This window comes from Tachysurus vachellii, chromosome 8 (assembly GCF_030014155.1).
Source record: "Tachysurus vachellii isolate PV-2020 chromosome 8, HZAU_Pvac_v1, whole genome shotgun sequence".
Classification (NCBI taxonomy): domain Eukaryota; kingdom Metazoa; phylum Chordata; class Actinopteri; order Siluriformes; family Bagridae; genus Tachysurus; species Tachysurus vachellii.
In genome coordinates this window covers 15,390,773-15,412,370 of record NC_083467.1, presented here as the reverse complement: position 1 = coordinate 15,412,370, position 21,598 = coordinate 15,390,773, and the positions used below count along the sequence as shown (strand labels likewise).

Here is a 21,598-nt window from a genome sequence, read left to right as displayed (position 1 = left end):
CTCAATAAGTGCTGACCTCAGTATTATAAGGTTCTATTTGGGTTTTTGGTCAAAAAATCAAACCTGAATATATTTTATTCTCCTGTGATTTTGTTGTTCCTTAATTTCTGTGGTTAATTGACACAATTCTATCTCCACACTCACAAGTAAACTTATTTCTATACTGTAAGTGTCTGTCGGCCAGCCCTTCATCATCCAGGATGAACGTGAACATGATTTTTCAGGGTTATTTTACTTTCAGGAAATTTGATAATGAAATTTAAATGTAAATCTGCAAGAGTATTTGTAAATGCATTTCAGTACAGAGTTTGCTAGCGGGAATGCCCGAGTTTTGATGCCGCATATTCTTAAAATGGCTTTTCCCCCAAATAGAACCTTGTAGTACTAAAGTCTTGAAGTTCCCTCACCAAACGATTCTTAAAGAAGCACACTTAGGACGTAGGAGGAAAGAAATCATTAAGACCAGTTTGTGAGTCATAATACTAATGTACATTTTGTTCCAGTGTGTTGCTAACTGTACATAAACAGTGGCAGATTAATGCCGCACAATACCAGTATCAGATTATACGTTTATACATAAACAGGCAGGACAAAGAAAAACATATTCTTCCAGTAAATTCCTCCTCAAACAGGGCAGACCACAAATCCTAGGGTGTGTTTATGTTTCACAACTTTGTGAAGTAATACTTTAATCTGAATGGGCAAAAACAATGTAGACCGTCTTGGTGGTTAAGGGAGTGTAAGCTAGGGAGTGATCTTATAGCATTTCAACATTACAGCTACATTGTGTTTGTGTGCGTGTGTGTGTGTGCTGTAAGTAAAACCAAGTACTATACTTCCAATGAAGAAGCATAGACTGAAATTAGCTGTGTGTGTATGTGTCATTAAAGAAATAAATCTCAAAGTCATTTTGTGTTTGTGTGTGTGTTTGTGTGTGTCAGGGTTGCAGTTATAAGTGAGACCTCTTTATGAACTGATACTGTGTGACATTTATGAATTAATAAGTACTGTATGTGTTTATGAATCCCTGTCATCTATGACCTATCAGTGCTGAATGTTACTAATCACCCATGATGTACCTCCTGACTTAAAACTTCAGCCTCCATACCAATATCATATACCTATGACATATCTTGTCTGTTAAGAGTGTAAACCCAGAGAGCGTGTGTGTGTGTGTGTGTTTGTGTGTATACCTTCTCTTCCTGAGTGGAGGGGTCTTTGATGATCTCCATGGGTGGAGGGAGTGGAGTATGAGAGTCATCCTCCGGTTCCTCCTCTCCTCCACTCTGCATTCCTGATGACTTAGAGAGCGCTCCATCTTTCCTTATCCTCTGCAAGACAGGAATGTGAAATATGTTAAAACGATACTTATTGAGACACGAGCAGCTTCTTTAACCGTGTAAACCTTCCCTTCCATTTGGATTTTAATGCTTGTAAGATTATCACTCTAAATAAGAAGCTGTTCTTAAATGACCCACACTCATATGTTGTGGTATTCAGTTTCAGAGCTGACATAATAAATTCCCCAAATGTTCAGGGTTTTTCTTTTACATTTTGTTTTCGCAGCGCTATAATTTGATAATATGATTTGTTGCAGGCATTGTAAAGCCACTGTGACACCTTCACCAGATCAGGTTGCTAAATTCACTTCCTCATTAATTCTATTCTTTCGTTAAGGAGATTTTGCTGCTACAAACCTTGTTATTAGAACAATAATCAACAGAGCGAGTGCATCACCATTTATAAATGCTACATCCATAAACATATTTCTATCAATTTTCTGTCAATTTTTAATGAAATCACATGTTTAATTATTAATTTTTTGCAGTCACATCAGATTATTAGTGTTAATAAATAATAAAATAAATATTTTGGACATTTACAGAACAAAGTACAACAGAACCACCAATGTTCATACGAAAAAGACAATACAGAAATAAACAGGCAACAATGGGGCTGATTTCTTTCTAGCCCAGACTGTAATTTCAGAATTTCAGTGACAGGCATTTTAAAGTAAAAAACAATTTTTGTGTTGACAAAGTAAAACACATTTTTTCTTTCACATGCCTTTGGAGAAGTCAGACTGAGAAGACAGACTGAATTATCCAATCAGGTTGTTTTTGTAGGTTTCATTGATTATTTGATTAAAAGGGTTACAACTTTTCTGTCTAACATGTTTGATATTCAGAGAAAACACAACACTAACGCAGAAGGATTTTGTGGAAATGACAAATGCAGCTGCCTTTCTATCTTTCAGTTAGAGATGAGTAACATGATGAAGAAAAAAAATCACAATTCTCACAATTGTGATTTCCTGAATACAATACTTATATTTCATGATATAACTGCCAGCAATACAGCATTTAAAAAATGATTTATGTTACTTATCTTTATCTGTCTACAGCACTAAATGCAGTTTATTTTTTATGTTTAAAAAGAATTTCCTTTTTATTCAGGAAAATGAAAAAACTATTTATCAGTAAAAATAAAATCGATATATAAAATAAAAATCAAATTATATATATATATATATATATATATATATATATATATATATATATATATATATATATATATATATATATATATATATGAAAATCAGCAGCTTCCAATTTTAGAAATAAATAAATATTTTTAATAAATGAAATAAAATGTATACTCCTGTTTGCTCCACATGATTCTCATTTGATGAAACCTTGTGATATAATGCACTTCATAACCCCAATAGTTTCACTCTCTAGCAATTTTACACCATCACACTTAAGCACTATTTACTATCACATCCAGCCATCAGTGCAGTTTTGACTGCAGAACAGAAGCTGGAAATTGGTTCTGTCCAAACACAAACTAAAGATGGCCAGCATATAAGTATGGCATGTGTTGAGTAGTCTGTTGTTTTCATTTCAGGGTGTGGTGTTAGGATTAGAATTTGTTAATGGTTATTTGTATTTTGAGTTCTTGTCCTATGAATAGTTTGTTATTTCTCAGTATATAGAGCTCTGCAGATCCTCTGCAGTACGTGTGTGACCTCTTGTTCGTGTAAGACTGGGTTTGTGGAACAGCCCTCCATGCACTAGTTCTAAGTGATCCAAATTATAATTTCTAAATTCCATCTGAATTCCACAATGTGTACTGCTTCACTGATTCAGCTCTTCCACTTCCACTATGGGAGGCAGGTCAGGGTTAATGTGGGTCATCGTGTTGGGGTCCACAGCTCCTGCCCTGCCTACAGAGACTCTTTGTGCACATCACACAGGCATAAAGACCCAGGCTAATCCACCCCCCCCCCCATTACTCTGTACCAGTGCTACTGCAGCTCCAGCCATAGCCGACTCTTAATAACACTCGCAAAAGACAGTGAACAAGAGACAGTTTTCTGTATGAAACTCTGATTGTGTAAAAAAAAAAAAAAAAAAAAAGAACTGACATAAAGTAAATGAAAGCAGAAGCTCCAAAATGTTCTGACATAAAACTGGGTATCACCAATGCCATATGATACTCTTTAATACTATGTGATACCAGGAAGGAAATTAGATAAAGATATATTGTATTCCTTTATAGATGCCATGAATATACAATAAAATCTGTATTGCTATTGCTGTTTGCATTTACAATACTGTTTGCAAAACCTGCCTACACAAGTTCCTTAACAAACCAGAAGATTCACTATATGGCCAAATGTATTTGGACACCTGACCATCAACCCAAAATTCGTTTCTTATCCAAACTACTGCTATAAAAGTGAAAGCATACAGTCTGTTGCATTACAATTTCACTGCAGACCAAACTTGTTCCAGCATGACCGTGCTCTTCTGGACAATGAAGACATGGTGAAGGCATGGTGTGTAAAGGTTGGAGTGTCCACGTTGAACAGCTTTGGGATGAAGTGGAACGCCATCCCTGACCTCTTCGCCTATCATGAATCTCAGTGATGACCTCACTAATGCTCTTGTAGCTAAATGAACACTAATCCCCACAGCCACACTCCATAATCTAATGGAAAGCCTTTACAGAAAAGTGGACATAACAGACTGGGGGAAAAAAAAAAATCTGAATTTTGTTTTATTGACCATTAACTGGTCAGAAAAGCTTCGATTTTGTGGGGCATTTAAACTTAATTAAACTAGTTATTTCATACAATAAAAAATAGGTCAAATTTTTAGGTAATTTTTATTTGCTCAAATAATATTAACCCTCCTCCTCCCAATTGAATCTGACCTCCAAGGAAATACATTATTTATTTTTTACACCTCCTTACATTTTTATTTTTCCACCTCCTCACTGTATTTGTGCCACAGTGCTGTTTAATGTGCATATGTTAATAAACTCTACTAGTGTTACAGACTACTAGTATCCCTGTTTGAGACACTGTAATGTGCTTGACAGCAGCAGTATAATTACCTCCTCCAGAGTGTCGTCCTGCGTTTCAGGGGGTCCCAGGTCAATGCTCTTGCGGCCATCTCTCTTCTGCTTCTGCTTGCTGGGAAGCTTTTTGATGTTGCTGCCGTGGCTAAGGCGGCGCACGGGGCTTGTGAGCCATTTCTTCAGGGTGTTTGCAGATCGTTTGGGTCCTGGGGAGTTACTATGAAGGGAAGCGAGTGAAGCCTGGGGCTGTAACGCCGCCACTGAGTCGGTCTTCCCATCTGGACCAGTGACACTGAAATTCTCTGCAAGGCAAGATTATAAAAATAAAAAAAAAAGCAGGCACATTACAACATATCACACGTGATATAAATCATTACAAACCATGTAAAAAAATTTAATAAACACATCAAAATGTATTGTACTGCATTTTTGACTGAAGCAGGATGTAACTTATGATAATAAAATAAAAAAAATTTAAATAAAAATAAAAAGGCAACAACCAATTATTGATGATGAGTGTACAAGAAATGGCTAAGAATTTGAAGAAAGCTTAATACAATGTTGGAGATCAGGCCCAATTACTCTGAGATCTGTGAACACACCAATTCTAACTGAATTATAATCCACCAGACTAAATTGTTAGTTATTGTTTTTGCAGTGTAAGAATACAAACATCATTATTGTAAGCCAGGTGTCATGTACGTCCTGATGTAACGTTACTGTAACTCTGCACAATCACACTGCACTTTATTCCACGCAGACAAAATGAGGCAACAAGTACAAACCACACAGTGCCAAGTCAAAGTCAATGTGTATCGACTACACCAATTCTCTGTCTACAACAGTAATGCACTGTAATTGGTCTAAGCTACACAATGTGAAATTAAACCACAATACCCTGCATCATGCATACTGCAATAGCCTTAGATCCATATATAAGTCAATCACATTACTGTAACAATCAAATCAGCTTTTTTATCTGTTGTATCTGCTGCACTTGTCCTCTTTCTGTGCTTTTAAAGAATGTTATACATAATATAGAATATAGAAAACAAGTTATATATATGTGTAATATAAAATTACTGCATCTTACATAGTGTTACTGCATCTTACATAGACTAGCAGTGACATTTCAGACTGTAAAGTTACAAAGAAACAAAAATGATCCAAAATCTATTAATGAAATGAATAACAATTTATAACTTTATGATTTTATATATAAACACACACACACACACACACACACATACACACACACATACAGAGAGACAGAGACAGACAGAGAGAGAGAGACAGAGACAGACAGAGAGAGAGAGACAGAGACAGAGGGAGAGAGAAAGAGAGAGAGAGCGAGAGAGAGAGAGAGAGAGAGAGAGAGACACAGAGACAGAGAGGTAGAGACAGAGAGAGGTAGAGATGGAGGTAGAGAGAAAGAGAGAGAAAGACAGAGAGAGAGACTAACTTTAAAGTAAAGGACAAGATTTCTCAATGGTACTCGTTTTATGAGGATAAATGAAGCATTAAATGATAAATGTGAATAAATGATTAAAACAGTAAATGCAGTACAATTTCTTCATTGTGCCACTATCCAGCAGTTTGGCAGAAAACATATCTGTAGTTTCATAGAAAGGCTTTATCCTCCATTCTCCTCCAAGTAACTCAGCTGAGCACTGAGATGTACTTCAACAAGCTTTTGTTTTGATTATAGCCAAGGGCTACAGTGAACCGAGAGGCCCTCGTGGTCAAACAAGTGAACAAGGAATCCATGTTGACACACAGACATGCTGACGACAGCATAAGGTCTTGAAAGTGTAGTAGTTAGAAGATTGATTCTAATAAGTACCCGTTGTGTTTCACTATAGAAACAAACAAATGCTTGTTTACTCACACAAGTGGTTTCAGCTAACAATTCATTGTAATTACAAAACAGCAAGCCCCATCTAAGCTAAAAACCTAAGCTAAGACCAAGGACCGTGAAAGAATTAGATAAATGTAACTGACTGTTAAAACATCCTGATATCAGAACATTATCAGTTCTGGAATAACAGCTTACGCCAGGATTTATCTTTGATATGCTGAAGGTCCCCAAAGTGGCATTTATTTGACATTTATGAAAACAGTCTGAGTCTCAGCACCTTGTGACAGGCAGTACGTTTCTGACACAAGAAGACTTTGCACGATCTGGTTTCTCTGTAGCATCGTAAGCTAGGTTTCTTGTCTTATTAACTACAGGAGAGAGGAAAAGAAAGAGGCTGGTAAGGACACGACTGTTTATTTCATAAGTGATAAATGGAACTAATTTGTTTTGTTGATGTTCCACAACTTTGAATATAACTTAAAACTTAAAGTAAGGAACGCTAATGCACCATTTATGATGGTACAATGTGTCCTTCAATAAAAGAACTGTGTAATAATAATAATAATAATAATAATAATAATAATAACAATAATACTTTTTTTTACATTTGTTTGTTTAAATAACATCCAGCAGCAATGTAACAAACCAGCAAAAAAAATTATTATAACTAATAATGCCTACAAGTAAAAGATTTACTGGAATTGTGAAAACAGTGAAAACTCCAATATACTATCATTACAGTCTTTGATTTAAATGCGTACCCGAACATGAGACTACTATAAAACTCAGAAAAGATAAAAGGCCTCAACTTGTCCCGTTTTCTTCAAGGTCATATATTAAGGTGCCTCGGATGTCTTTTTCTTTGCCCTTATTCACAACCCCAGAGCTCATTGTTCTTCTATTAACACCTGCATATTTCAGCTATAGTAAAAATACCACAGATAGTTTTTGCATAGTAGCACTTGTTACATGGCAACCCCCTGTGAGAAGCGCTCTGAGAAGCTGACTACAGCACAGAGAACATGAGATGAGTGAATCTGTAGATTTCCTTTCAGACAGCAAAGTAGTTATCTGCCATCTTCTAAGCCAAGACCTGAAGATTTGGGACAGGCAGCACTGACGGATGGACGGACGGACAGAATGACTGACAGGCGGACGGACGAACTGGTAGGCGGACTGACTGACGGAATGACTGAATGAATGATGGACTGATTGACTGTCAAGTAACTAACTAACTATATGTTCTGTAAGAACAATGGAACAAACTGTACACGTTTAACATTCATAAAAACCATTTAAGAAAAATATTGAATATTCCATTAAAAAAAGGACAAAAAATAGTGTTCTCTCTGAACTACGGTATCTATTCAGAAAAAAAAAATGTTGCGTTAGACTAGTCTTGTGGTGGTCACTGACACAGAGCTATCTCCCCAAGGACTTCCTGTAGTAAAGGAAGAGTGAAGACGACTCTTATTCAACAGTGGAAGAGCACCAGATGCCTGGGTCTGAGTTCTTACTAAGAAATGTATGCAATGTTACTGACATGCAGCATGATACTAGCGATGCAACAGTTCACACACATAAAACTAGATCATCTTGTTTAAATTAGTTCCATAAAAAAGACTACAGAAGTATCATGCAGGCTCTGTGATTGACAGGAATTATTAAGAAAGCGAGACAAAGCGCAAGAGAGAAAAATGTAAGAAATTTAATTTAAAAAGATAAATTAAGATATGAAATGAGAGGAAGCGCGAAAGAAAAAAAAGAAAGAAATGATATGTTATATATGCATATAAAACTATCTATAGATGCAGGGCTGTACTGTTCTTTAGGATATTACATAACTAACATTTACTCCAAGCAGGAGAATGTAATGACTTGCCTACAGCACAGAATATCCAACACACACCAGGAAATCTTGCCTGCTGCAATCTTCCTGAATCTTTCAGTGCAGCGTTGTTGTTTTTTCTGAATGAATCTTTTTGGTGCTCACTGCAGTGCTGAGCCTATATACCTGAAAGCAGTGCTGTGACATTAAAGAGGGAGCTGTTTTTGTTGTGAAGAGAGTCAACCCGGCTATCTCACTGCAGATAGAGACTTCCTGAGTTAATAGGTAATGAGAGAGCACTTTAGCCCACTTTAGAGCAAACCACAGGGGTACTGACATCAACACACACACACACACACACACACCCCTTAGCGAGTGCCATGATCTTGAATATAGTTAAATTTATCTATTCCTAATCTATCTAACAAACCAAATACACGATTATTCAAACTATTTCAGATATTTGTACAAATTCCAAACTTGATCTATTGCCAGATTATGTTGCTAATTTTGTGTTTATTTTTAGACAGATGCAAAATAGATGCAAATAAACAGCTAGAAATGTTTATTAATCTTATAGTTGCTTACTTTTAACGTTATAATAGCAAACACCTCATAAATATGACTAAATCCAAGATATTTTCACTTGCTATGATGTAATTATTTGAAGTGTAATTAACGGAAATGCCTAAACGTACACCTAACATCAGTGTCTGAAAGTAAACTGGGTGGATTTTTCAGCTTTTACTCCAACAACTACTTTTGTAACATTAACACAAGGTCACAATGATCATGTATTTTTATGATTGTTCGGAGATTTGGCCTTCACAATAACGCACACAGACACAAATAACTCGTCTGGGTTGTAGATATCAGACTTCCATATCCTTGAGTTTTTTTTCCTCACACATTTTTTTCTTTTTTCCCCCACACAAGTACTGCTTCATAATTATAAGATTGTAACATGCTTTAAAAAAAAAGAAAAAAAAAAAAACAAAAAAAAACTAGAAACTTTTCCCTAAAGCCTTTATCACTAACAGCCAGATTCATGTATCTACCACAATTAATTTAATATCTGTTATTTGACTCAGTACTTAAATACCAGTTGTCCTGTTTATCCTTTTTTAAATATAATACTCTACCCACAACCAACAGACCCAATCACACCCATTCCAGCCTGCATCTCATTACTAAAGCCATCCAGCTACCAGAGCTACGACCCACCTGACACCCTATAGCAGTAGCAGCATCGGCAACACTTCGTTATTATCCAACTACAGCATGAACAAACGTGTCTCCCACTCTTCATTCTTCCTCAAGATCTCATGGCTCAGCGGAAAGCAGACCAAGGTGTGGGAAGTGAGCTTGTGTAGAAAAACGAGAGATTCCTGCTTAGTGTTGTGAGGATAGTGGAGTGTAATCACGGAGTTACCGCTCCAAGTTCACTCTGCACCCTTCCACAGCAGGGAGGAGGGAGGGGAGGGGCCACATTCACTCAAACCCACACTTGCACTCTCATTCTCTTCCTCTCTTTCTCTTTCTCTCACAGCTTCCTTGCTACACATGCTGGATTCTGGAGACAGAGAGTCAAGTTACATTCCTGCCTGTGACAAAGGGCTCTACTCAGTGGCAATCTAAAAAGCGACTCTCAGTCAGCAGCGAGCCGTTCTCCAGGATCACGGGTCAGCAGATCAGGCATGCGTCTCTGTTCAAGCTGCTTTCCCCAAAGATAAAGTCGAAAGACACGCTGCAGTCTGATGCTGATATGAAATGGTTATAGAGGATAAAATGCATTTCACAATGTACAGGAAAGCTGCAGTTAATGAATCACTGTATGGGTGGTGACTCTTGATAAAATCAGGTTCATCTGGTTAATATATTTTCCCAGATACTTAAGCAATGTTCTAGAAACCTGTATGTTCTTAAGCAACAAGAGTCTCCTTAAACGGAGTGACAAATCCCTGTAATTCTACCAGCAGTATCAGAGGTACAAACAAATAAAGCAGAACAGTATCAGTGTTTTCATATCAACATGAAGCATTATAGTTTCGTCCCCTTTGACGTTTTAAGTGCAATCTAATGCACACAACACTTGGGCTATGCTACAGCACATAATGCACAGAAGAGGAACAGTAATTATTTTATCATGATGGACCAAATGCATTATTTATTGCTGTTGTATCCTGATATTGTATCTCTGTACTCAATAAGCTTGCATTTACTTAGAGACCTACTTAATATACATATTTATTTCAATAGTATGTTTTATAATTATAATAATTTATTTATTATTATCATCATCATTATTAATAATGATAATATACCTTAAGATGTACACTTATGCTGTTCATTTAATAATGCAATCAAAATGAATATAAATGATACATTATTTGTTCATTTATTTATTCATTTTTATTAGTATGATATTTGCTATTTCTTTTGTTGTTTTTTTTTTAATTTTCTGTCTTGTTGAACTATTGTACATAGGAAATATGGATCATGCCAGTGTTAGTCTACTATGACTACAAAACAAATGTTTTGTGTTACATATTTGCATTTTAAGAGGTTTCATCTGACAAGAAGGTTCCATTTTGAAAGAGCCTCCTGTCATATAGCACAGTTCCTAACCGCACTGTCCCAGATAAGGGCATACACCTCTATACAGTCTCTCAGACTCAGGCACGCACACACAGTCACACACGAGCACACACAGAAGGGTAAACTGCCCTCAACCATGGAGAAGGAGCAACACAGGAAACTGCTGCAGCAATTAGACCATTTCTCTACTTGGAGCCCTACATTTAGAAATAGTCATACCTTTGTAGTGATATGGCCTACGCACTTTGTGCCGTTATGCACCCAATAAAGATGAGTCAGCACACACACATTATATAATAATAATAATAATAATAATAATAATAATAATAATAATTCAGACAAAAGGAAGGTGAGTGCAGAGGTGTATACTTTGTACAGGGGGTTATGACTATGCTTCAGAAGTGTACAATGCATTCAGGCTTGCCACTGCAGTGATAGTTGTTTAGGAGCACCGCTGCCATTTCCATACTGGATCGAGATTACTAGTGAGAGTAATTTGCATTTGGTTTTGGAAAGATAACCGGTCTATGGGGAGGAAGGCCTCCAAACATGAAATGGAAGATGGCTAAGCAAATAAGTTTCATATTCCATAAGCCAACACGCATGCTGCTTAACTACTTATCTCATGCTGTAGCAGGAGAATTGGGAGAAAAAAAAGAGCAGTGAGGACAGAGATTGACAGAAAACAAAACAAGTAATTGATCATGAAAAACATGGCTATCTAATGGCCCAATATTGACTTTGTGAGGAGGACACCTTCAGATCTGTATAAATGCAATCTGATGTAAACACAGACACTGACATATGGGAGTAAACTCACAATTACTAAGCACTTTTGGGGTTTTTTTCTTTTTTTTTTCCAATGAAAGAACCAAAGTTAATATACAGGTTTGAGGCTACACTCCATAAGGAAACAAAAGACTCATTGATTACACAAGTGATATTCACAAATAGAGCGGCTATGAAAGAGGAAGTTGTGTGAAGTGAACTCACAGTAGGCAATGAGAATCATTATATGTTATTATAAAGACTTGTATTTCACCAGAAGGAAGATGCATTCAAGAACAAAGGAGTTTTAAATAAAAAAAATAAAAAAGTGTTTTGGATTTCACTTATCCAACTGTGTTTGAAAGAACTTCTGTCCCTCAAAGTCTATTTTTTAAAATTTCTTTTCAGTTTATGCTGCAAATTAGTGTCAGAAATGACAGAATGGATGTAGACGTCGACATGATCCACACAGTTTGATTGAAGTGCATTATATTAATAGCTCACAACTACAGTATTTCTGACCACAGTGCACTAATGGGTCCATTAATAGTGAAAATTTTTGTGACAGATGCTAAATAATAAACATTATAGAGTGAAAATACACACTGAAACACCAGGATCCACTACGGCTGCTAAAGGTGTTCCCCTGTAATGTTTCTGTTAAACCTGCAAAACAATGTGTGACATTTAAAACAGTTTAAAATTTAAAGCATTTAAACTTGACAAGCTGTTCAAACAGTACTTTCCTACATGGCAATTTTAGTGGACAAAAGCCATGTGAATGTCATTAATAAATCTAGCTCCAATATCGTCCTACTGTTCTGTTTGTCTTTATTTGCTCTTTGCATTCTCAGCTTTTGAAAATCTCTTCAGTACAGTTTTACAGTATATATCTTTTGCCAAGACTTTCAAATTAGTTCTGAAGATTTTTTTAAACATTACGTTAAATATTACATTTATTTTAGAGTTTATTAGTTTCCAAAACAAATTCCTGGATTACAAAATGGAAAAGCCAAGAACTGATAAATGATTGTATAGAAATGTTGTTGTTTCTTTTTAAATAAAGGATTTCCCATTACAATGTTTTTATTCAAGTTTTTTTAATTGATTGATTTGGCTTTTTTTTACGCCCTTAAAGTGAACTGACACAATATTTCTGTTGCTTCATGAACTGAGTAGACCGTCATGTAACTCAGGGACTGACAATCATTTACAATCATCAGTGAAACCAGAAAGTGTGTGGGTTTGTGACAGAGAGAATGAATCATCTCATGACACACAAACAGATGACTCTTATTCAAATAAAAGTTTGAAGGCTTTACTCCCCCCTCTCTCTCTCACCAAGTCTCAGTGTGTGATCCTAAGAGATATGTGCTAATGCAGAGGTAAAGATCGGTTGCTTGTTTCAGATGATGCTCTTTCAGTTACAGCGTGCTCTCTCAATTAATGTCTGCTGCCGCCCCCTTGAGGACACACAGGAGTCAGGTCTATGATTCTTCAAAAACAGGTTTGTTTCAAAAGAATCTTTTGTAAATAAATCTGATTCAACTATTTTAAATCTGTGAAAATAAGGATAAAATGGGAAGATATTTGAGACATAACCCAACACGTGTCACTACCTTTGCCTGCAGGGAAGAAACAGTCCATCTCGACACTGCTGCGGGAATGGGAGATGCAAAGTGCCGTGCTGGGCACCAGACCCTCCTGTGGCGGGCTCTTATCCGTGGTGCGTACCAAACACCATCCCGGCCGCTCGCTGGGTCTCTCCAGCAGCTCCACGGTTTGTCCCGTCTGTACACTGAGCTCCGACACGCAGCTCGCTGCAAAGTCGTGCAGCGCCACCGTCAACTCACACCCGCCCGAGAGCTACACACAGAGACAGAAAGATAGAAGACAGAAAAAAAGAGAGAAAGAACAATGATGTCTACCATTTTAAGTGGCGGTATTATGTATGGAACAGTCTCAGATTGCACTGCATTCAACAGAACCATCATTCTTCATTCACAGAACCATCATAATAAAACCGGCACAGCCCACATTCCTGTGGGATCTATATGAAAATGAGTACTTAGAATTCGATATAGTTCAGGCTAAAAATCAGTGTTTCTTCCATCTATAGTTACTAAGTGATTACATCATTGGTGTATAGTGCTTCCACTGTGAGGATGAATCAAATACAGTCCTATCAGAGAAGGCCAAGAGGAATGATGTGCTGAGCTCTGAAACTCATATAGGTCAACTCTTTTTTGTCTGACCGGGTGTGTGACAGTAAGATATTATTACTATCACATGATAAAATGGAAAGACTGAGTGCCATTCCCATCTACAGGGATGAATAAAAAAATATAATAATGAAATACACACATGTGAAGAAGAAATAAGAGAAATCAATTGTGATGTGGCTATAGCAGGACCACACAGCATTTTCTGCCTAAAGCTACACTGATGATACACAGCACGCATAATAACACAGATGGATGGACCACACCAACATGATTTGTAGTCCAATGCTTTAAAAAAAATAAAAATAAATAAAAAACTTAAAAAACATGAAACAATTAACAAATACTACTGTCATTTAATGATCACTGAACCCAAACTGGCCAGGATGGTTTAGTGCAAACGAACAGGTTTGAGAATCAATGAGAGCTAAAGCAATAATGCCATGTAATTACTCTATAGACATTCTTTAGACTCTTTTACAAACACCAACAGAAAGCAACAAATACATCATCTGGCTCATTAGTATGTCTGGATTCTATTTATTAACATCACCCATTAAAACTGCAGTCAAGCTGTCTTTAACTTTCATATTCTAATTGCTTTTTATAAGCACAACAGCTGGCAAAAGTGGCATTGCAGCAACAAACAATCTGCAAATTATCTCCAGATTCCCTTTTTTTGGTAATTGCATGGTTGGAACTGAAAACCCAACCAAAGCATCTAACACAAAGCTTCCCAGAACCTTTGATCACATCATGAGAGTGTTTTGGCAGGTGAGCGAGCTAGCAAGCAAACATCTGGACAGATACTCACTCACTCTCTCACTCATTTTCTACCGCTTATCCGAACTACCTCGGGTCACGGGGAGCCTCTCAGGCGTCATCGGGCATCAAGGCAGGATACACCCTGGACGGAGTGCCGACCCATCGCAGGGCACACACACACTCTCATTCACTCACGCAATCACACACTACGGACAATTTTCCAGAGATGCCAATCAACCTGCCATGCATGTCTTTGGACCGGGGGAGGAAACCGGAGTACCCGGAGGAAACCCCCGAGGCACGGGGAGAACATGCAAACTCCACACACACAAGGTGGAGGCAGGAATCGAACCCCCAACCCTGGAGGTGTGAGGCGAACGTGCTAACCACTAAGCCACCGTGCCCCCCGGACAGATACTCTCGAAAGTTAAAAAAAAAAAGGTTGACTCATAATGCTGTGGTCTTTAATAACATTACAATATAACATGAGCTTATATCCAACAGCATCACACAGAAAAAAAGTCATCAGTGATCCAGCTCAACATAGATAATGTTTTCATTACTTAAATCAACCACTTGATTTTAGCAATTCAGCTGGAGTTGTGTTTGCGTTGAGAAAATGAACTTGCTGTTAAAACAAGAACGATGTGTTGTGCATAAGTCAAGATGTTCGCTTTGATTTCTATTCTGGTGTTTTTGATATAGGGAACATTTAATTAATCTGACTCATTACAATAAAAGCTAACATTACACAGTTCCAGCAGCAGAAATACACAATGTACATGCTTACACATCCAACACAAACATGTACACAGTTTATCAACCAACATTGTGTTCATTGCAGGTTAAGAAATATAAACTAAAAGTCTCTAGAGGGTTTTTCGCACTGCACTTAACCCCAGATTATCATTATAGTAAACCACAATTTTAAGCCCAGGTAAAGGAATGTTTCACACTTGTAATTTATACTGCTTTTCCCACAGGATTATGGGTTTTGCATGTACAGAAAGATAAAAAAAAATAAAAATGTGGTGTCAAAGTTATAGCTAGACCTGGAGAAGTAAATGATGCTACTGGACAAAAAAAAATATCTATCCATGCTTAAAGGAATTGAAAAATTATATGAATAAATATGTGTGTAAATAAATAAATAACATATTATAAATAAATTATAAATAAATAAATGAATATTATTTTCTCCTCTGTGTTTTGTCTTTTTGTCTTTCTTTTCTTACCTTTTCACATTTCAGGAGTCTTAGAACAGCCAAGGAGGATTTACAGGCTGATATTTAGACTGGTCACATGCTGTATTTGTCCATTGTGGTTTTTGACAAGGCAAATATGCAAATAAGAAAGTTAGCCCAGGGTTTAGGTTAGTTTTATGTACTGAATGAAAAGTCAGATTATGAATAGCTCAGGATTAAATGTGAACCCCAGGTAAAGAGTGAGCAAGCAGTATGAAAAGTGAAACAAGATCAACCTGGAATCTCAAATGGGAAAACTTAGATTCCGAATTTATTTGCTGTTTGCCACGATATTTAACCTACATTTCTCTGTACTCTGTCAAGGCGTCCAACTGATCCTCACAAAGACATTACTGTATTGTTACAGTAATTACATAAGTATTGTTGCTTTAATGCTACAGCTAAAAGCACAGAGAAAGATAAGAGACTATTGAGAAACTGAAGTTTCATGAAGGTGTTTATGAATTTCGCAACAGGGCAATGTGAACACGAAGCCAAAGGTCGAATACATACGTGCATCCAGCAATTGGCTTTGACCCACACTGACAGTAAAAACAGAGAGATTGCCAGACAGTTAGCAAGACAGACTCTAAGGAGATATAAAACAAAACCTTCAAGACTATTTAATTTATTCAGTCAGTCATCCACCTTCATCGGAACTAGAATACAGAGAGACAGAGGTTTTCCAAGTTGTTCACTTTTTCAAAAAACATCTTGAGCGTGTTACTGATTGCTTTATGATATTTTATGACAGACTTCACCAGCATAATAAACAAGTCCAGCAAGAGTCAAAGTGTACATGACGGCTGGATACTACAGGATGTAGTACCTGTATACTACAGGATGTAGTTTCCTCCTGCCGTCTGGAAAAAAGGTTTCTTCCCACAAGCCATCGGACTCCTTAATAACTGAAACCGAACTGTTCTGAGCACAACATGCACACGCACATCACCTGTATGGACTGCACACCAAATACTGTACACACACTTCCAATATACAGGTACATCCATCAACATGCTTTACATGCTGTTTACATCCATCAACCTGTTTACATCCATCAACCTGTTTACATGCTGTTTACATCCATCAACCTGTTTACATGCTGTTTTTGCACACTTTTTTGCTCTTTGCACATACTGTCTAACATTTCAGTCGTTTGCTGTTTTGCACAATTCTTTACATTATCTCAGGGACCTGCTGCTATGAAACTGTGTTCATTATAGCATTACTGCACGCAATATTGTTGAACATACAGTATTTACACTGGTCGGCACTGATTCTGTTTGCTTTTTTTGTATTTTTTTTGTGTATTGTCTTGTAATTTTTGAAATTATGAGAGATGAAATTTATAGAAGAAGCTGTGATTTCTGTTCCCCCAGTCCAAAAGACTCTAAACAAATGAGACGTGGTGTCACTCCCTAGAAAGGTCCGAATCACAGTTCCAGAGAAATATCAATTTCATTACTCTCAGAAAAATGCTACTAAATTGTGCCTTGCTTTGTGATTGTGGTGGTGCCATCAACCATAGACCTTTTGTAATTTTAGTACAGAAAGCTGCATAAAAATTAATGTATCTCTAAAGCGTTTCTAAAAAAAAATAAAAAGTAAAGTAAAAATATCATTTTTAAAAAGATATGCTACTGTAGACATAAAAATTATACACAGGCACAAAGGAACAAAAAGTGCACAGCTTAGTTACAAGGATGATTTAACACAGCAGCGTGTGCGCTTGTGTGTAACTTTCTGTATAGGAATAAGTTTTTAGCATGGTCAAATGTTACAGATCAGTATCAGACCGTACATGAAAACCACCTGAACTAGAAGCAATCCTTTTCAAATTGTATTAAAGTTGCATGTATTTCTTCTAGGTGTGTGTCCTAGTAATTAAAGACAAAAAGGTCAAAGAATGGAACATTCAATTTAGTTTATCTGCCCAGGTCAGGTACAAGCTTTGGCTTTTTCCCCCAACAAAACACTAAATAGATGAGTAAATCATGCAGTTACAGTGTTAGAATTTACACCCTTGTCCTCTACAAGACTAATGTTCTACCATGATGCCATGCCATGTGGCGACTCTTATGATCTCACATCAGTAGAGCCTCATTTCACACTGGAGGCAGCTGCTGAAAGGTCAGTGAGGTGGCTTGTTTTAACAGCACAGTCGTTTTTTTATTTTTAATTATTCTTCTCTCTCAGCAACCATCTGCATGTTGAAGTATCAGGTCTCAGATTTGAGGGGGAGGAAGGTGAAGTTGCTAGGTGATTTTCGGTGTCAGACAGAAAATCCCCATCTCGGAAAGGACATGCGTCAGGTGACACAGGGTTTGTGTATGGGATGGAGGTTATTTGTCATGGAAATTTGCTCTAAAAAGGTTTTTGCCCCGTCTGTCTGTCTCACTCTATATTTGTCTTCCTCTCTTATTTAATTAATCATCCAGAAATGGTGCCTGAAACATTCTTTGTTTGTTTTTTTCCTGGAGCTACAAAAGTAATAATGGCGTAGTAAGGAAAGCATTAAGATAGCGGTTTACAAAATATGAAATATTTGAGCAAAACATTTTAATTGGTATGTTGCTATATTTAAACAAACGGAGCTCAACATTAATGTGAGAAAAACGTGATGTCGTAGCTACATTGCACGCTACTTGTTCTAAATTGCACCTCCTGCTGCACTACACACATCTGCCAAGGTGCGATTTGGCTTTATATTGGAACAGTATTGAACTAGGAGGATTAATTAGCATGCATGGATGATAGAAAATCTCTTAACATCATAAAAAACATAACACCGTTATGACCTCACCGTTAAACATAACAAAACTTATAATTTAAGTGCAATGCCAGGTCAGAATCGAAAATCTCATAACCAAACATTGTCCAACAACATTTTGCCACTCTAGACAGTACAAGATAATGAAGAGGTTAATGATCACGTACACATTTCTTTCCCTTACAATTATACATGCACCATTACCTAGCTAACAAGCTAGCCATACTGTACTTGTCTATATTAGTTAGTTAGCTTAAATATTGAGGTTTCCAGGCAACCAAATCATGCCACTAGGCAGTATACTTGATTGTATACACTATACAATCCACTTACCCTGCAAGAAAAAAGCTAACAGATGAATTATTATATGAATTATTATAGAATTATGATAAATTATATAATATATTAATTATTATTTCATTAATATACCTCATTCACGAACCTCAGAAACTTATTTTGGCTTAGTTTTTTATTTATTGTAGAATTTAGTTTTAATATTATTTCTAGATATAATTTTTCATAAAATAATAGATCAATTCAAATTGGATGAATCATCAAAATCCTTGCCCAGTGCCACCTACATGTCTGATGATGTGCAGCAGGAGACCATACTACATACTCAGAAAGTGATTCTGGCTTTGAGATAGCTAGTGCTCATAAAGCATACAGCTTATAAAAATTCAGGACACATTTGTCTAGTTTTGTAGCTATTTCATATAGTGATCTATAATTTCATATCACTGATATTTTATAGAGTGAGAAAATACATAATTCAGTATATTTATGCATTGATGAAGATCTGTGCGATGATTTAGGATTCTGCACACATAAGCAAACTTCACACAAACAAGTCTTATCTGTTTTACTATATTCAGTCCATAAGAGGAATCATTTTCAGCAAAACTATCCCTTTAAGCAGAGTACTCTTGTGAATTGTGTTTACGCACTTTAAATCTATGGTTTGTAGAACATGCTAGAAGATAGTGGGCTGTAGTGAACTAACACATGGTCAACATATTCAGGTGAATGCGTCTGACAGTACTGATCTATTGCTTTGGCTCCGATGAACCCTTACAGCAACATGCATCATTACTTAAGAAATCAATACAAACTGCAGAATTGAACTGATGGTTGTTAAAAAAAAAAAAAAAAAAGTGACTAAAAGATGTTAGTATTTGTGAAAAGGAAAAACCCACTAACCCTTGAGTAGGAGTGTTACAGCCCTCAGTCTGACCTAATTTCTAGTTGCCAAGCCATGCCAGTGAAAACACTTCTTATCTCTCATGTGTCTCTCATGAGAATACAAGAAACCCTATAGGGAGGATGATAAACGTACGCATATTCAAAGCACTCAATTCAAGAGAACACATAGGTCTGTGTGCTAATGTATTTTTCTGTTATCATCTTCATTCTAATAGTCTGTTTTTACATGCTGCCATCATGCAATTCATCCAAATAAATAAACATCTGATGCACAGATGTTATTTAATTCTGTAAATCATCAAAGCTGAATGGATGCAAAGAAAATTCCCTACATTAGTTATCTTTTTCTGAAATCTTGTAATTGACTAATTATGTTAATCATAAATAATAATAAAAAAGTCACATTAACTAGTCTTAACTTCATTCAATATCCCCCCCCATTCGTATGGCTTCATACCAGTAGTCATTACACACAGCATCATCACCTGGAGCAGCTTTTCCCCTGCATGAATTGACCACCTGATTTCATAGAATCTCTGACAGCTTGTGGTCCACATGGCACAGCCGTAGCACTAAACCACTAAACACTCCCAGACTTTTAAATGTCTCCGTGGCTCATTCTGACAGCACAAAACAAATCTATAAAAAGGATTACTTACACGACTGCTCTCCTTGAAAAGCTTAAAGCTCATCCACTTTGGCATGGTGACTTGTCTGTGATTCTATTCTCTTTTCTTCCTGCTGTCCACCTCTGTGTTCTTATTTCACCCCGTCTCCCTCTCTCTCCTTCTCTCCCTCCCTCCCAGATCAGTGACAGATTCTGATTGGCTGGGACCGACAGGCTTCCAGGTAGTACTGCAAAACTGAAAACTGTCATTGCTGAATATCTGCCAGCCTGAACAACCTGACTTTGACTGTGTGTGTGTATGTGCAAGTGTGCATATGCATGTGTGTGTGTCTTTAAACAGCTGTGCTCTGGTGGCTGTAGCATGCACATGGTCTTGTGATATGAGGTTTCAGTGGTGTGGGTGCAGAATAGCTTTATTATCCAGGCACTCAAAGTACGCATTAATAAAGAGTAAAACATCAGATATTAAAGCTTACCGTGTTCAAAAAAGTGGTCTAAATAATAACCCCGTTATTTAAACTGATATTAATTAGACATTTAACCTAATTAAACATAAATTCTATGTGAAGATTAAGAATTTATTTCATCTTTTTAACACAAATAACAACAAACCTGTGACAAGACACAAATATCACTGAAAACCTTGTCTTATATGAGCAATCCACCAGATTACATTTAATGATAGTCCTAGAGGAACACCGATATGCAATAACAGTGTGTAAAGGTTTTAGAGTTCATTCATTCACTTTCTCTTCAGTAACTGCTTTAGGTCTGACCAGCTTGCTGACTTTGGTTGATAGTGACATATTAGAAACTTTTTCTAGTTATTTGTTCATCTTAGTCTGAATTATTGCACTTATCTAACTCTCCATATATTAGTACATTACATTATTTTTAATTCATTAGGTTTAAGGAAAAGTTAAAACATGAGACTTGTCATAAACAGCGGACTGAAGCGAAGGATTTACTCCCTAGACGAGACAGCAGTCCTTCACAGTGCATCACACCCACACTCATTCACAGCTAATATTCACACCTTAGAGTGGCCAGTCCACCTACCAGCCTTGTTTTGTAAGCTAGGAAACTACGCAGACAGAAACCTGTGATCAGGATCATATTCTGGACACTGGAACTGTGAAGGACCGACACTGCATGTATTTTTCTGACTGCAGTTAGAGAAAGGAAATGAATTTATAAATCACCCTATCCAGTGTCACCCAGATGAGGATGGTTCCTCTTAAGGTTATTTCCTCATATTTTTGATACTGTCTGCTCTGGCTTGCTCATTAGGGATACATTTATAATTAATTGGCTTAATTTATATCTTTTATACTATATAATCCCTGGAT

At 36.8% G+C, this 21,598-nt stretch overlaps 1 protein-coding gene across 2 annotated transcripts in view; it reads right to left on the bottom strand.

Moving 5' to 3' along the window:
* The window catches only part of kalrna (kalirin RhoGEF kinase a), a 150,850-nt gene that overhangs the window by 18,003 nt on the left and 111,249 nt on the right, over positions 1-21,598 (bottom strand). For both annotated transcript variants that reach the window (XM_060876506.1, XM_060876505.1), the window contains exons 34-36: positions 13,037-13,283; positions 4,402-4,667; positions 1,194-1,331 (exon numbers count right to left, since the gene is read on the bottom strand). In XM_060876506.1, coding sequence (XP_060732489.1) covers positions 1,194-1,331; positions 4,402-4,667; positions 13,037-13,283 — 651 coding nt within the window. The remainder of the gene's footprint in view (positions 1-1,193; positions 1,332-4,401; positions 4,668-13,036; positions 13,284-21,598) is intronic.